This window comes from Agelaius tricolor, unplaced genomic scaffold (genome assembly GCF_023055355.1).
Source record: "Agelaius tricolor isolate 1412-34295 unplaced genomic scaffold, bAgeTri1.0.p SCAF_10, whole genome shotgun sequence".
Lineage (NCBI taxonomy): Eukaryota > Metazoa > Chordata > Aves > Passeriformes > Icteridae > Agelaius > Agelaius tricolor.
The window spans coordinates 9,310,305-9,324,452 of NW_027269270.1; the positions used below are offsets into that span (position 1 = coordinate 9,310,305).

The 14,148-nt window shown below is 40.7% G+C and overlaps 1 protein-coding gene across 4 annotated transcripts; it reads left to right on the top strand.

Annotated features, from left to right (window-relative positions):
• The first annotated feature begins 1,273 nt into the window (after positions 1-1,273).
• On the top strand, positions 1,274-12,527 carry LOC139593578 (caspase-8-like). Of its 4 annotated transcripts, XM_071434639.1 has the most exons (9): positions 1,275-1,640; positions 5,349-5,678; positions 5,879-5,984; positions 6,994-7,132; positions 8,572-8,645; positions 9,315-9,426; positions 10,445-10,615; positions 10,757-10,934; positions 11,674-12,527. In XM_071434639.1, the coding sequence occupies exons 2-9, from the start codon at positions 5,368-5,370 to the stop codon at positions 11,804-11,806; spliced, it is 1,224 nt and encodes a 407-aa protein (XP_071290740.1). In that variant the 5' UTR covers positions 1,275-1,640; positions 5,349-5,367; the 3' UTR covers positions 11,807-12,527. The 4 variants fall into 4 exon arrangements, with proteins under 4 accessions (XP_071290741.1, XP_071290740.1, XP_071290738.1 ...); XM_071434640.1 differs by lacking the exon at positions 10,445-10,615 and having other exon boundaries at positions 1,274-1,640; XM_071434637.1 differs by having other exon boundaries at positions 1,276-1,640; positions 10,445-10,934.
• The last annotated feature ends 1,621 nt before the right edge of the window (positions 12,528-14,148 follow it).

The following is a 14,148-nucleotide window of genomic DNA, read 5'->3' on the forward strand; positions in this document are numbered from 1 at the left end:
AGGTGAGGATAGGAAAAAGTAGTGCTATTGGGTGCAATTTATAGCTTGCACTATTTTTAGGAGGGGAGTTTTGCATCATACAGAGCATATTGAAATGCAGCCAGTTTTCCAAAACATGATGGTCCCTTTATGATAATAAAGTGGTACTGCATTTTAATACCCATTGCATTTTAAGTCTTCTGAGATGGCACGGCTGCCATACTTGAAGTCACATTTATGCCACAGATAAGAAAAATGTTTCATGCTTTAGTGGAATATATAACATTGGGATGGAATTGTGATGTTTCTGGCTTGCAGTTACTGTTCAGACTTGATGCACTCATTTTGTATGTTTAGGAAACAAATTTTTATCAGTCTGGAGTAACCATTGACTTAGTTTTGTGGGATCTTGTTTTCATTTTTAGTTTGGTAGACAGGGAATGCTATCATGCTCTTTTTCTTTTTTTGTAGAGACTTCTGTCTCTGTGTAATCACTGAGATTCTGTGTAATCACTGGGTAATCTCCACTGGGTAATCTTCAGTGAAATCATAGATAGGTAAAGGCAGTCAGAAGAATCTGAGCTTACTGAGCCTTGACTTCCATGGCGGGAGGGCTCCCCTTGGGCTCTCACCCTTGTGAAGTGTGAGACTGGTGAAATCTCCCTTGCTCATAAGAAGTTTGTTTAAACCGAGTTTACGTTATCCTGATTTGGACTATTCAGTGTATTTCACCTGTGTGTGTTGAGGGCTGTGTTTATGTGGCTGCACAGTGTAATACCTGGTGCATGCAGTGGTATTTGTCAGCACCAAAGGCAGGGCAAGCTGGAACTGGAGCTGCAGCTGCCATCCAGACACTTAGGCATTTCTGTGTGATCTCCGGCAGGGTGTTGTGAGATGGAAGTTTGAAACTCTTGGGGAGAGTGGGTTGGTTTTGTACAACTCAGGTATTCATCAGTCCTTGCTGTCCACACTGTACACCTTCCTGTATCCAGTGATACAGAGCTGTGCCAGAAAGATACTGGTCACGAACACAAACAAAGAAATGTGGTCGGTTGCTGTTGAGGCTTATTGGTAGCATACAGACCCATGCACCCATTCTCTGCCTACAGAATTAAGGAAAGGTTGTGTCTTGTGCAGCCCCTGCATAGACAGATTCAAGTGGAACTAGTGTAAAAAGTCTTCTGGGGAAGTTGCTGTCTTGGCAAGATCATGATCTTAAAGTGGTAAAAAAGTTTCCTGGTCTCCTGTCCCTCGTGTCATTTTTGTGCAGGAGCTGTGTGTCCCGCCCTGTGACAGTGCAGGTGACAGTCGTTCCAGTTGCTGAGCAGGCAGGAACTGCAGCAGTTTTTCTTCCTCAAGATCACCCTTTCTAGGGCGATGAAGTTTTGGCAGGCTGTACAAGGAAAAGATTGGGTCACTGAGACAGTTCTGGAGGAAACCAGAGTGCAGGGGAGCCGAGGGAAATGAGGGAGACTAATTTAACAAAAGGACAGTAACTTTTCCAGGGAGGCCGAGAGGAAGAAATCAAAAGTGAAACTAATAGTGCCAAAAAGGGGTGGACCTTCAAGCTGCTGAACGAGAGGAGAAGCCATTATCTGTCTGTCATAGTGCCTATCACGGCACGGGGGCTCTTTCAGACTGCAAGTGAAGTCTTGGTTCAGGTAAGACACAGAAGAAATTATGGACGGAAAGAGATGCTGAGACTTGGAATGGCATGGAGACTAAAATTTTGGATCTGAAGATGAAAGAGTACTTGTGGTGTTAGCCTCTGTGCTGTTCCCAGCCTTTGGATGGTGGTGCAATTCCTGCCAGCGAAACAAGGATTTCTGATCTGTTACTCGAGTGTGCCTCTTGGAAGGAATTTATACACTTCATTCTATAAACGGATACGGTATAGTCTTGAGTTTGTAAAGATAGATAGGTTGAAATCCATGAATGACTGTTTTCATTGCAAAATTTTAACAAATTTTAGCACTCCTAACTCTCTTCATAATGCTGCCGTGAGGGTCTGCTGAGAGTCTGGTAGCCATACTGAGTGCTGTTTCATTTCCTGCTTCATGGAAGATTCCAGCGACTCGCATGCCGGGAGCCTTTTCCTTGAAGGCTAAATTCTTTACGTTAAAGAGAGTGAAGATGTAAGAAGTTAATTATGTTCAAATTCTCCTCTAAATGGGGAAGTATAATACATGAATAATTTCAGAAAAAAATTTAGTTGTTGATTTCCCTGCATTTACTGAGTGCTGCTACTGAATTTGGTGCTAATAGTTGGCTTTTTTAAAATTTAAAAAATATCGTCCTGTTAAAAATAAACTGGAGTGAGTTGAAGAGGGACTTCAGAGAAAGGGAGTAAGTCATGACAGATCTTGTGATATAACAGGGCAGTGGGACTGAGATATTTTAAATGAAAATATGTAGATTCAGCCATCTCTGCTTTTTAATTAGGATTTGTGTATGAAAGCAAAAGTACTGAGCTGTGCTTATGCTAGAAAGCACTAGGTATGCCGCTTAGTTGTTGCCGTAAAACAAGAGCAAAACCTGATTACTTCATGGCTTGTTTACCACTTTTTTCTCACAAGTTCTGTAATAATCAGTTTTCTGAAAATGGAAGTAGCTGAAGTAGGGTTCTCCTGCTTTATTAGCATTTTATTCCTTTATTAGCATTTTATATATGTTGTTGTAACATATTTCTTGGAAGTCATGTGATAATACCGTATTGTAAAAAAAGGCAGACTTTTCCTGGAACTTTAGAGATTGGCTGTCTCACTTTCTTCAGAGTTGTTCTCCCATGTAAGTGATTTAAAATTATGACTACAATTAATATTATTTTTACTGGTATCAGTTGTGCCTTTAAGTTAGCAAACTGGAGAAAAAGACAGTGGCACTTAAATATTGTTTTAATTTTACTCCCTGTAATTACAGACAGACTTAAATGTAACATATAGGTGGCACATCTCATCTAACTGTAGTAACTTGATGGGTTTGAAACTTACAGCCTTTGGGAAATAAAATGAAAATTCTCTTTACAAGAAAGATTTGCTTCTATAAGCAATATCTCTTGTATCTTAAATGAAAGGCATGATTTATGTGAGAAAGAAGATAACTTCATAACTACCTCCCAAGAAAATATTATTCTTTCCTTTGTAGTTATAGAAATATAAAGTAATCATTGAGGTTAAGCACAGTAAGATACGACTGGCTTATATGGGCTGAAGGACATGGATTCTTGTCTGTTTAAAAGTTTGGTTTGAGTGGATTTAAAGAAATCAGTATTTTGGGGCAGAACACAAATTGGACGTGCTGTGTCACAACGTGTTTCACTGTTTATCAGTTTACTTGAAATGCAAAGGTTTAAGATCCAGTTATACATTTACTAGATTCACTTGTACATTCACTCTTGCTAACCCACACAACACTGACCAAGGGCTTGCCACAAAAAGCTCCTTTGCTGTCGAGTGGTCCTTGGAGGAGAGCAAAATACAATTGTCTGCTAATTATTATTTCCAGTTAGTCAGCTGGACTACCTTGGGGTACTGTTGCTGAAACACCTGCAGTAGCAGTAAGTAAAATGGATTGCAGTATTCCAGTAGTGCAGGAATAGGAAATTCTCTTTTGTCATTGCTGCCTTTTCTGTCTCCCATTGCCAGTTGTCTATAAGACAAGAGACCTGTTCTGAATGCATTTATATAGTTTCTCTTCAGAGATTCCCAGGTGTCTGACACCTTGGGCAGAGAAAGTAAAGTGGCAAATGGGTATCTTACTAGAAGGAAGAGGAGACAGGTCCTTTAAGTGTCAGCTGTAGGCTGATTTGTCTCAAGCATGCTAAGCATTGCTACAGGAGAGGTGTGATCAGGGGAGAGGGTCCTGAGGCATTGGGGCAGCACTGGGCTGAGGCAGCTCCCTGCTCCACCCTGAGATTTGTGCTCCATCCCCCAGCCCAGCTCCCTTCTGGGGAAAGGGTGTCACTGCACACGTGAACAAAACACATGAGTCTAATTTAGATAATGGCCATGCAGCAGGTTAACTCCAGCAGGACATGGACTGGGCAGATTGGGCAAACACCCCTGCCCCCCTTTATGCCCTCTCTGTTCTCGCTCCATCTCCAGACTGTCCATTTGGCAGCATCAACACAGAATCTAAGGACTGGGGATATTCTTTGCTTTCTTCTCTTTCTTGGCTTGCACAGCTATAATTAATATTTTACCCCATATTCTGTTTTGAAGTTTGTTGTGGGAGGGAGGAGCTTGTGGAGATTTTTGTGGCTCAGGAGCCAGCACCTTTTGAGGAGTTTGTTGTGGGATTTGTGAAGTGTACTGTGCAAAATTGACGGCTTGTTAGCCTCCCCTCTTGTGGGAGTGTATTGTATAAATTTAAGGGCAGGTTAGCCAATACCTTTTGAGTTTAAATATCAGGCTGGGCTGGTTGCTGCAGTTAAGACGATGGTACAATCAAAAAATGAGACCTCCTGACACATGTTCAGTGTCTTTGTTCAGCTTGAAAAGAGTTTGTAACAGACACCAACATGCCCATGGGTTGTCTCATCAGCGGAGGTAGGTTCCTTCAGTGTCAGGGGGAATAGCTGGAAGGTTTGGAATTTTCTAACTTCCTCTTGTGCTCAAAAGTTGAATCCATAAGCCAAGTTAATTATTTCTAAAGCTGATGGAGAAAGTGAAGGAGAAGGGAGGTGATACTCTATGCTCAGTGAAACAGCTAGTTTGATAAGAATTCTTCATGGGCCTTTGTAAAAGGGATGACATGATCTGTATTTGCTTATAATATTACAAATTCATTGAGAGCTGGGAACTGAGTTTACTTGATTCAGATAAACCAAAATAGGAAGAGGTGCTTTGGGTAAGCTGGCCAGAAGCAGTATGAAAAGAAAGGAGAAGCCAGATAGCTTAGAGTAGCTATACTCATGTGGACTCTCAGTCCTGTTATGGTGTAAAATTTGGCAGTCTCATTTATTACATAGTCTACATTTCAGACTGGCAAGTGGCTGTTTCTCCCAAATGTTATCAAACTTCAAAAACCCCAAACCCAAAGAAAACCAGCAGCAGCCTGCCAGGATTTTACATCCTACACATTAGTACTCCCCACTGTCTAGACACACCATAGGAAGCAAGAATAATCTATGACTTTCTCTGCTAATGTCACTTAGTAAAGAGGTTTCAATACCCTTTGTAAAGTCCAGAGAACTGAAGGAGTTAAGCATCAAAGCTATGATAGCAAGACAGCCGCTCTCTATGGAAATACTTCTGACTGCATGTATTAATTTTGGGCTATTGTACACAATGTGATTGATACCCCTTACATAAATCATGTCGTTGCACTAGTCTTACTGACAGATGAAATCAACTGCTGTTTGTGTTTAGATCCAAATCCTGATGTGAAATGAGTACAGAGTTCCGCAAACTGCTTCTTGAAGTTTCTGAGGCTTTGGGGACAGAGGAACTGTCAGCTCTTAAATTCTTCAGCCTGGACTATGTCGCCAAGGGGACGCTGGAAGCCATCCGTGACCCCAAGGCCTTGTTTGAAGTTCTGCAGGAGAGATGCATGATTGGGGCAGGGAACCTGTTCTTCCTGAAGGAGCTGCTCTACCGGATCCATCGGATCGACCTCCTGACTGCTCACCTGGGATCCAGCCGGGAGGAGATGGAGAGGGAGCTGCAGGTCCCGGGCAGGGCACAGGTGTCAGATTACAGGTAAACACGGGAGCATGCACAATACAACAGTTCAGTGTCAACTGTCTCTTCTGTCTGCACTTTCGTCTTGTAAATATCCCAGCATAACTGTGTTTATTACACATGAATTCCTGCCATTGTGAGTTTTACATTTTGCAGTTCAAATGTTTAATTGTGGTGTTTACTTCCTTCTTGAAGGTCTCTCTGTTGTTTATTGTCAGGCAACTGCTGTATGGAATTGCAGAGGATTTGACTTCAGAAAATGTCCAAAAAGTGAAGTTCCTGCTCCAAGGACCACTACAAAAGAGCAAGCTCCAGGAAAATGCTGTATGAAAAGTAGTCTTGAGAAGTTTTTTGCAAGGCTAGTTCAGAGTCCTCTAGTTCTTGTAAGAAGGGAGGAAAGAGAAAGCAGTCTGCTCTCATGAAAATCTGGTTTGAAAGAATTGTGATGTTAGCTAATAACTGCTGTGTGAAAGAATGGATCCTTATTTTTTGCATTGTATCTTTGCCTTTTTTTCTCTCCTGATTCTATTTTCGCTCCAGCAGCTGTCTCTTTAATCTTATCTTCTTGCAAAATCCATCATGATCTTCCTTGAATCTTTGCTTGGCATTTATAAGACAAATGTCTTTATAAGAAATATGCTATACCTAAGAAGAGTGATGTTCACTAAAGGAAAAACAATGTTTTGGAGACAGAAAATCAAGTTCTAATGTGAGTTGAATCACAAATTTTTGTGTGTCAATGGGTATATTTTCTTATTTATTATAATTTGGAGTAACAACATACTGTTAAGTTTTCCCAAAAGTATTAAGACGTTGAGTGAGCTAGTTTAATATTTGTAATGAGCTGTGTTATAAAAATGCTTGGTATTATTAAGAACCTGCCTTAAAAGTGCCATTTTTATTGTAGAGGAAAATTAGCAGATTTACCTCCAACTTGGTGGACAATAGAGCTTTAATAAACAAAATTAGTATTGAACAACTTTCCTGTGATGGAAAATGGCATAGCTAAAGGACTTAGCAGCACTTCATCAGAACACAAAGGCACAACAGGATGTTATGTTATCCTCATCAGTGCTTTGTACTGCTGAAACAAAGCAGGATAACCTAGTTAGCAATTTCTAATTGTCCTGCTTTAACCTTAGTGATGATGGGTTTATTCAGTTGCATTGCATCTTGACCCTTGCTTTAATGAGTTTTGGAGGAAAAAGTAATAGGTCTTTAGCTGGTCCCTGGGAATGAGGATGTTGTCTTCTGCCCTGTTGCAGAGCTGCCTGATACTGCGGTTATCAAAGGTCACTGGATGAGTTTGGTTTATGTGTTTTTGTTTTACCAGTCAATGTTGCAGGTCTTTCTGGAAATGGAAATAAATGAGATAATTAAAGAAGATAACCTGACAACGCTGAAAGATATATTACAGGGATTTAGAGCTGACTTAAAGAAAAAAATTGATGCCTATGAAGGAAAAAAAAGAGGTAAATTTATTTAAGCTGTTTAAGAACAGATCTGGGTTCTTTTGTGGGTTTTATACCTCCATCCTTGGCAGCTTAGAAGTCCAGTAAAAAGGAAGAGACCTTATGGTACCCTAGGACAGGCAGAACAGCTCTGGAGGACTCTGATTTTTGAAGTTTTCTGCTACTTCATTATCCCATCATGGATTTTTGTATCTATCCTTGAAGTATGTTTTGTCCCTTGTAAATGGCCTTCTTCTGCCTTCTCTTTGCCTTAAATGCAATTTATCTGTTCAGGAAAAAGTGCTGGTTTTGGACCAGCATAACTTCCAAGTCACTGCAAGAGACAGGAATTGACAGGTGACTCAGGGAAACTTGTGTTGGGAGATTGTCAGCACTATCTCCTGTTAGCCAGGCCCTTTGCTCTCAGTCAAAGGGAACTCCCTGAAAACCAGTCACTTGGTTAAAGTGTAACTTTCTGTAACCAGATGGGACATTTAAAGCACTTGATGTATATCCTGGCTGTTGCAGCTGAGGTGGTGCTTTCTGGCACCACAGCTGGGTGTTCCTTTGGGAAACAGGATGTCTCACTCAATAGCAACTTCCTTCTGAAGGACTCAGTTCATGAGTTTCCTCAGAAACATTTAAACAATCCATGCAGTACCCTGCAGAGCTACCCAGCAGTTCTCCCTGCATGTCTTTGTGCTGCTCTCCTCTGCTGGTGTCTCTGAAAGAGCAGAAGATAATTGCTAAGGTAGGCTGTTGCCAAGCAAGTTCTGTGTTGGGGAATGGCTCTCTAGTAGTATTGTTATTATCTTGTCCTCTTGATAAGTAGAAAAAAAAGCATGTTTTGTAGAGCCCTGACAATTAAATTTCATTTAAACACATTTTTTTAACTTCTAAAATGAGTACTGTGATTTTGTGTCCTTGGTTAGAGTCGTGGGTTTGATGATTTCTTTACTTTTTTCAGAAAGTTGTATTCAAAGAAGTGCTCTGAGGAGATCTTTCATTATGCTGGTATTTTGCATCCCTGCATCCACTCACACAGTAAACTTCTCTGGAGAAGGGACAGTAGCCTCAGAAGTAAATGGACCAGCATTTTTTACTATTGTACAGAAAGGGGTCTCCTCTTTCACTTATATATCCCACAGTTGAGAGGCTGGTGAATGGCTTTCCTGGGATGACTAATCACATTTAACCTTTTATTATCTGTATCTTGCTAGCAGTTGAAGAGCAGAGGAGCAGAGAAGCAATGGAGCACAGGCCTGCATGGCTTCTGTAACAACCAGTAGTCTGTGAAACTGGAGCCAAGCTTGGCCCAGCTCTACAAAATGCTGGTGTCTCACTGCTGTGAAAACCCCTTGCACCTCACTCCTTGTTCTGGCTTTTTGAGTGTTGAAATATGCACAGTGGAAGATTTATCCTTGTGGGTTTGAAATGTTTGTTTATCTTCTCCTTCTTAGAAAAGTATTCTAGGGAAGAAGTCCGCTATCCTGTGTCTGTGTCTGTGTATCCAGAGGAACAAGGAGCAAAACAGGTGAGAAATGCCTCAAGAGTACCTTTAAAGTATTTATCCATTTCCTGGGAGAGGGAACATAAATTCATAACACTAAGCAGGTGGAACAGCCAAGATGGAGGGGTAGGCCTTGGAACAATTCTTATTTTCCAGACAAGACCGAGCCTTCTTGGTGGGGACCTGATTGTCAGCAACCTTTTAAGCAAGATATGAACAAACAGTTGAGTGAAGAAACCAATCTTAATGATAATGGAGACTGGGACATTAAAGTCCTGGCCAGGATACTCCTGAACAGATGTGAAGGAAATAGCAGAACCCCCTACCTCACTGGAATTGCACAAGGACCCTCAGAGGAAATGGTGGGGTGCAGGAACTTTTCCTATGCATACGCAAATTTGTGTTTCTGGATCCCTTATCCCACGTCAAAATCATATCCTGACTGAAGAGAGAGAGGAGAAGGGGTTCAGGGAGACAATGAAGATTTCTGTCCTCTGTAGCTAAATTGTATCCTTAGGCTTTTCCTTTCTTGTTTCTTAGCCTTTGTGATTTTCTTTTGTGCTTAGATAATGATGGACCAGCAATCTGTATATAGTGTATTTCTCTTTTGAATGTCTGGCTCTGCTTTCCTACCTGTGGTTTTGTTTGTTTGTTTGTTCGTTTTTGGTTTTTGTTTTCTTTTTGTTTCTGCAGTATGGGGAAATATATAAGATGGAAAATAACCCCCATGGTTACTGCTTAATTATTAACAACCACATTTTTAAAAATCGACGTCACAATAGAGAGGGAACATTGCAAGATGGAGGTAAGTACTTTTTAAATTCAATTACTGGTTTGGGTTTTTTCCTCTGATCATTCTCGAAAACAATAATCTAATCTTTGCTGTGAAGAAGAATCATGTCCATGGTACTCCTTGGCTTCCAGAGACTGGAGTGACAGTCATGGTACCAATTGGAAATATGTCACTTCCAGCATTTAGCTGATGGCATAAAGAAGGATCTACTTTTTGTTCTAGGAAAAAGGTATTGTCTTAATTGGTTGTATGTACAACTAGAGAAAAAGTGATTATTATTCCATCTTTCCAGTTCTTGATTGTTTTCAGTTCTTAGCTTAGAAAAATATTTTAAGTCCTCAATTTCTCTTCAATGCTCAAATAAATGTAACTTTCCTTAAAGCCTGTCTTTCTGCAATCACTTTTAAGGTAAACAAGAGTGAAAAAGAAAAGTCAGGTTCCTGAAAGGACATGTCACAGATATTTTAACTCCATCCAGCCCATTTACAAGCTGCTTTCTTCCCAGCTACTTCCTCTCTGCCCATACAACAATTAGGCCCCCATTTGCTGAGAAGTCTTCCTAGCATTTGTGAGCAGGTTACTCTGATTCCCTTCTTGCTGCATCAACCATTCTCACAGAATGAAGGGCCTGCTTCATTTAAGAGTGGCAGGATTTGTCATTCTAAAGAGGTGGCACTTCTTTTAACTTGCCAAGTGTTGTTCTTAGACATTTGAGACTACTATGCAACGCATAGTTAAAGCTTGGGTTAACACAGTGAACTTCACTAATTTGTACCAATACAACACAGAATCTAAAACCTGTTTTTGTGTTAGACAGCATGATACTTAGCCCAGTTGTGTTTAAAAAAATAAAATTAGGCAATTTAGGCATTTGGGTTTTTCTAATAGGATTTGGCAGGCTAAAAGGTGATTTTACTGGTGGGATCTGAACACTTCTGCTAGTATCTGATCTACTACAAAGACACTGACGTTTCAGCATCTTCCTTGTCACTGTGTATGTTTAACAAGTTCCTTCTGATTTTTTCCCCAGAGGCTGTGAAGAGGGTCTTTAAGTGGCTTCAGTTTGAGACAGTTGAGTACATGGATCTAGAAGGAAAAAAAATATATGACACAGTTGAAGAATACAGCAAGAAAGATCATAGAAATATGGACTGTTTTGTTTGCTTCATTTTCTCCCATGGTGAAAAAGACAAAATAAAAGGTGTTGATGATGAGTGTGTAAATATTGAAGCTTTAGTCTCCCGCTTCACTGGAACTAACTGTCCTTCTCTTGCTGGCAAACCCAAGGTGTTTATTATCCAGGCTTGCCAAGGCTCTGAACATCATCCGTCTGTTGCAGTAGAATCGGACTCTTCTGGACATCTTGAGGTGGATGCTAGACCTCCAACTTCCATTCCTGATAGGGCTGATATTCTGATTGGCATGGCTACAGTGGAGGACTACTTCTGCTACCGCAGTCGTAGTACTGGCAGTGTTTACATTCAATCCCTCTGTGAGAAGATGGAGTTGCTTTGCCCACAGTAAGTACTAGTTCTAATTCTTGTACATTTAGAGTATTGCAGATGTGCATACTTAAGCATGCTATGCTGAAACACAGTGGTTTGCATTTGTGCAATTAATGCTTTTGCCATTCAGGACAGTGGAGAACAGTATTTATTTTGAAATTGGGCACTGTCAGTCTTCTACAGATAAGCCAAAGTATAAGTGACTTCCCCTGGTTATCCTGTGACCAAACCAGGGTTGTAATGCTGCAACGTTACACACAAACAAGTGTGTGTATGTGTGCTTTTTAACATTTTTTGACTGAAAATTTTTTTTTCTTCTGGTGATACCTGACTAGAGGTGAATTTGTTGAGTGATTACACAGACAAAACCCCCCAGTGCTGTGCAGGCATAATTTTCATTGTTGCCTCCCACCCATCCCCTCATAAACTTCATTTAGAAAATAGAATTTCCCTTCAGATATCATTTTCTCATGACGTCCAGAAGAAGAGATGGAGAATGTGTAGGTTTATTTCATCTTGGTGACTTCTTCTGGCTGTAACCAGAGCAATGCTACATGGAGGTTGCTTTTATTTCCCCCAAACACACTGAATTCTGTGGTTATTCAATGGAATGTGCAATTTCAGTGGCAATAGGGTGAGGAAGATACCAGCCTTCCCTGGGATACCACTTTAGTGGGGCAAATACACATCACCTTCTTGGCTGAGCTGCAAGTACCATGTGTTTCAGTGTAACTTCTCTTCATTTTTGCTCAAGGCGCATGGATCTCGCAAGCATCCTGACAGAAGTGAACAGAGAAGTGGCCACAAAAGACATAGAAGGATTTAAGCAAATGCCAAAGATAACATCAACGCTACTGAAGCTATTGATCTTTGAAGTTCCACAATGAAAAGCAGACAAGTAAGAATACACTCGGATAGGAATGACATCTGGGCTTTGACCGGGAAGAGAATTTACATGAGAAATTATCTGGATCTATGTAGTAGGCCTAGCCCTTTAAGGAGGCATAGGACCTAAATTTTTCAAATTCCATATTGAATCAGTCTTCCAATACCTGGATCTGTAACAGTTGGGTAAGGCTGTGGAAAACTACAAATCATCAGGTTTTTTTCCTGCAGAAGCAGTGGAGTATGTTCAATCTGGGTTTCAAGTGAGAAAGGACTTTCAAGTAGTACTGTAAAAGTTATTGGAATTGTCAATGAAGTCCCATTTGTGTCTGAGTTAAGTCCCTAAAATCTGCAAAAAAAGAACAGATTCAGAAAGCCGGATGCATTCCCAAGCAGAATGTGTTAGGTTGTAACTGCCTTACCCAGAGGTGAATCGTTGTCTGTCTTTGGAAGCTACAAATGTTCATGGAGAATAACATCCTGCTCCAGAAGGACCAAAACCCCATGATTATGTTAGTTTGGTTCTTTTCTTCTAAATACTTGGTTTATGTCAATCATCTACTTGAATAAGCAGCCCGACTGTAAGTTTTTCAATAATAAAGGTTCTCACTTTGCTATTTCTCAGTGCTCTCAGAGCACAGTGTCTTGAATGAATATGGAATACTGGAAAGAAGTTCTGTAATCATGTTTCTGTTAGAATAAATTCTCTTGGTTTTTATATCACCTCAGTTTGCGGTGTGTTCCTCTTTTGGATGAGCTTTCTGAGGGACAGTCAGCATGACAAGCACTTTTACCCCACAGAAGTAATTTTGTTCTTGTTGGAGTGCTTGTTGTCAGCCACCCTAAGGGGCAGCAGCTGGAGATATGGTAGGAAAGAATAAGTTCAGGACTGTCATGATAATGGCAGCTGATGCCAGTAGGACCATTCAGTAACTGCTTCCTCTGTGAGAAACATGCTGGAAGGTTGCAGCTGCTGCAGAAGTGAAGTTGTACATCTACAGCATTTCTGTTTCTCATATTTCTGTGTCAGAGTTCAATACACTCAGACCAAGCTCTTTCAGCTATTCTACATGAGACAGATCAAATTTAATTATTTGGTATCTTTGGGGATACACAGGATTTTGATTTGGTAGGGTAAGACAGCTACATAGATGTGCTATCTGTCATGACCCTGCACATTCCCAGTCATGGTGGAATGTGGGTGGAAGCCAGCTCAAGCCCATTGTTCTTTTCAAAGTTTAAATGTTGTATCAGTTGCCCAGGTTTTATACTTTTATGATGGGTTGGGGCCTTTTATACTTTTATGATGGGTTGGGGCCACTTATCCACACCCTCCATGGTGGTCTGGCTTGCTCAAGAGGGCATTATTCCTTGTTAATTGTCTTGGGGTACCTGATGATTCACAGATGCAAATGTCTCCTCTAAACCTAAGGTCACTCTCAAATCCTGATGTTGAGGTAAATTGGACTTTCTTTATTATCTGTTCTTCCCTGAGATGGTGTGGGTTTTTTTGTCCTTTTCGTCTGAGCTGTCCTTCACTGGAAGGGGGGGGTGAGGTCTATAGAGGGTGCTGATCAGTCACACCCTGATCAGATTTAAATTAATTTAAGTGATTTGGTACTTTGTTCTGCCTATTAAAATCCAGCTACCTCCATAGTTTACCATTATCACTTGTGGATGAAGACCTACTAGGAGGAAGAGACAACCCATCAAAATCCTTTAAAGAATCACAGAACAGCCATACTGTGAATCAGCCAAGGAGAAAACACACTTTGAGTTTTGCAGTTCTGAGCAAAGTGTGGCTGGTGGGTTTTTGCACATATTTGTGTCCCTCCCACAGAGCTAAGTGGTAAGAAGGAAGTTGATTTTGCAATTTCCTGAGTGTTTTTTCTTTCTAGTACAAGCTAGGCAACAGTGAGGGGCAATTACTTTTTCTCTGTGAAGGCCCTCACCTTTGTTTTTTACTTTGCCCTTTCTTTCCTACCAGCTCATGGCTGGGAGGCCAAATCCAGTCAAAAGCCTGGCACTAAATTCTATTTTGTTTTCAGACAGCAGAAGCACTGCCACCTGAAAGTGGGGCCAGAAGTCTCGTAGGAAAGAAAAACTGAAAGCAGGCAAGATCAGAGTGGTGCTATTTGAAAAGGAAAACACTTGTAAGAGTTGAGCTGTTAGCTAAAGAAGAAATAATGCTGTTCAGGGGCATGAGTCCTTGTCCAGTCATTCACCTATTCTTTCAGTTTAACAGCAGTGTTGAGTGTTCAGCCTTTTTATTCTGACCCCTAAAAAACATGGGCATTCTCTCTGAAATTATTAAAATCTGCCTCTTTTCAACTAGAGATATTTC

Excerpts from the sequence above, each read along its gene's own strand:
- LOC139593578 (XM_071434637.1), top strand. The coding sequence starts at position 5,368 with ATGAGTACAGAGTTCCGCAAACTGCTTCTTGAAGTTTCTGAGGCTTTG. Across the intron at positions 5,679-5,878 it reads GCACAGGTGTCAGATTACAG|GCAACTGCTGTATGGAATTG; the intron begins GTAAACACGGGA and ends GTTTATTGTCAG. Across the intron at positions 10,935-11,673 it reads ATGGAGTTGCTTTGCCCACA|GCGCATGGATCTCGCAAGCA; the intron begins GTAAGTACTAGT and ends TTTTTGCTCAAG.